We start from the raw sequence: 2381 nt of genomic DNA on the forward strand, positions 1-2381 counted from the left end.
CTAATAATTCATTCTGTGCTGTTGTCCAAAACAAACACAATAAATACATTTAAAATCCTAATTAAGAGAAAAAGTTGTTAAGAAGTAAATACACTCCACTACAAGTGAAAATCCTGCTTTATAATTTTACCTGAGTAAAAGTCCACAAGTACTATCAGTAACATGTAGTGAAAGTATCAAAGTAAAAGTACTCATCATGCAGAGTAACTGCCAGGAAAATCATGTGCATGTTAAAGACCAGCAGGGCGGCACGGTGGTGCAGTGGCCTTTCTGTGCAGCATCAGCATGTTGTGCGTGGGTTTCCTCCAGGTGCTCCGGCTTCCTCCCACAGTCCAAAGACATGTGCTTTAGATAATTGGCCTTTTCTAAAAGCTTGTCAGTCTTTCCTCTGGGTGTTGGACTCTCTGACATGCTAATTATCAAACACACAACCTCTAAATGTCTCAACACTTTGAGGTTGACAGAGATTTTGAGTTCTCAACTTTTAGTGTTGGACTTCAAACTTCATTGAGTCACTGAGGATTAAAACCCATGACCTCTAACCTTTAGACAAGTCTTCAACAGCTTGAGAGACTGGGACAGAAACAAAAACCAGTTCTTCTCTTGGAGACTTCCAATCTTTCCTCTGGACATTGGCTTTTAACATTAAATCTCTGTCTCAGGATTGAACCAACAACCTCAAAATTTCTAGAGAGTCATCGACCACCTCAAGATTTTTTGACAAAGACACTGTAAACCTAATTTCTTATAACTTTTGAGTCCTTGCTCTTGACATAAACCTTCAACACTAAGAGCCTCAGTTGTATTAAGATTCAGAGAAAGACCAAACACTGATATTAACTTTTATTGTGAAAAGACAAGAACATGACGGCCAGAATCTTCTCAAAGTAAAAGTCAATATTTTTATCCTGTAATAATCGTAGCTTCCGTCTTTAAAAGGCGGCCCTGGTGAAAAACAATATGCCAAGTAAATTTAACTTTAGCAGCGAAACTAAGGACCAGTATACTTCAAGTATGTTAATGATTAGTTAACTTAAGGTACAGTATTTTTGAACAGCTGATTATACCAACTATGCTTTAGTATTAATTAAATTGAAGTGTATTCAGTGAACTTTTATGTGTAAAATGAAACAACTTCAAGAGTACTTTGTACACTTTAAGTATATGGCTGCTTGATTAGTGAAACTCAAGTGTACATTTGTTTGTCTTACAAGTAAATTCAAAATGTGTCGTGGTTATACGAGATATAGATGCAATATAACATGAATATATGTAATAGTATGCTGTTATAGTTTTGACACATTCCAACAGCAAACCTTATGGATAATAACCAATATACTTTATTATTACTTTGCTACACTACTTTGTACATTATGTAATGTACTCTTATACACTGCAGTAATACAAATTTGTTAGCAGTCTACAAAAGGCAGATTAGGCCATCACATGATCAATCACACGAGGAAACCATGAGAAAGCACGCACAACAACGACAATGACAATCAGACACAGGAACAAAGGAAACTGTAGTACATATACAGGGTCTACTGACACGGAAGAGCAGGGGCAGGTAGTAAGTGGGGACCAGGTGAGGATGATTGGACTGAAATGACAAGACATGTTAGTGATTTCACAATAAGACAGGAAGTACTAAATAAATAAAACTTAGTGATTCATTATGTTCAGTGTATCGTTACAAAGATAATTTACAGCAAACAATTTAAATGTAAAAACATACATTTAAAAACTGAAAGCGTGAGTGTGAGAGACAGACATGTAGAGACTGAACTATCTGTTCAACAGTGAGAACGTTTCTCTCTCTGCTACATTCAACACAGAGACACTGAGGAACCAGGCCTGGACCAGAACCTAAACCCAAACCCAGGATACAGAGGTTCAGTGAAGGTGGTGTTGAAGGTGTGGAGGTGGATCAGTTTGTTAGAGGAGACTCTGTAGAAGGACAGAGAGCCACCAGGACAGTCCAAATACACTGCTACTCTATTAGAGACAGAGGACAAGAGGGAAGAGAAGGAGGGGGAATAGGAGATGGATTTTTGTTTGTTGTTGTGCCAGACATAGTAGCGGCCATCAGAGCAGCTCAGACTCCAAGACTGATTGTTCTTTCCAAACATACATTCGTTACTGTCTCCTCTCCTGCTGATTCCTCTATAACTCACTGATATATAAATATCTCCTCTCCACTCGACCTCCCAGTAACAGCGACCAGTCAGACCAGTTGAACACAGCAGCTGAGGCCAGTGGTCAAATCTGTCTGGATGATCAGGATATGACTGATCCTCCTCCACACGTGTCACCTTCCTGTTGTTGTCAGACAGTTTGATCTGTCTGTTCACTGTGTTTGTGTCGATTGTGAGTTCACA

General features: G+C 38.7%; 2 protein-coding genes across 2 annotated transcripts in view; both read right to left on the reverse strand.

Moving 5' to 3' along the window:
• LOC147817281 (uncharacterized) overlaps nt 1-2381 on the reverse strand; it is an 82274-nt gene that overhangs the window by 13226 nt on the left and 66667 nt on the right. The gene's annotated exons all lie outside the window — the stretch shown is intronic.
• LOC147817284 (neoverrucotoxin subunit alpha-like) lies at nt 829-2381 on the reverse strand (the record flags this gene model as incomplete). Its single annotated transcript, XM_087171136.1, has 1 exon — nt 829-2381. A coding segment is annotated over one exon (552 nt), but the record flags the coding sequence as incomplete, so codon positions are not given.

This window comes from Seriola lalandi, unplaced genomic scaffold (assembly GCF_002814215.2).
Source record: "Seriola lalandi dorsalis isolate HSWRI2012SDOR001 ecotype SW California unplaced genomic scaffold, Sedor1 jcf7180002054977, whole genome shotgun sequence".
NCBI lineage: Eukaryota > Metazoa > Chordata > Actinopteri > Carangiformes > Carangidae > Seriola > Seriola lalandi.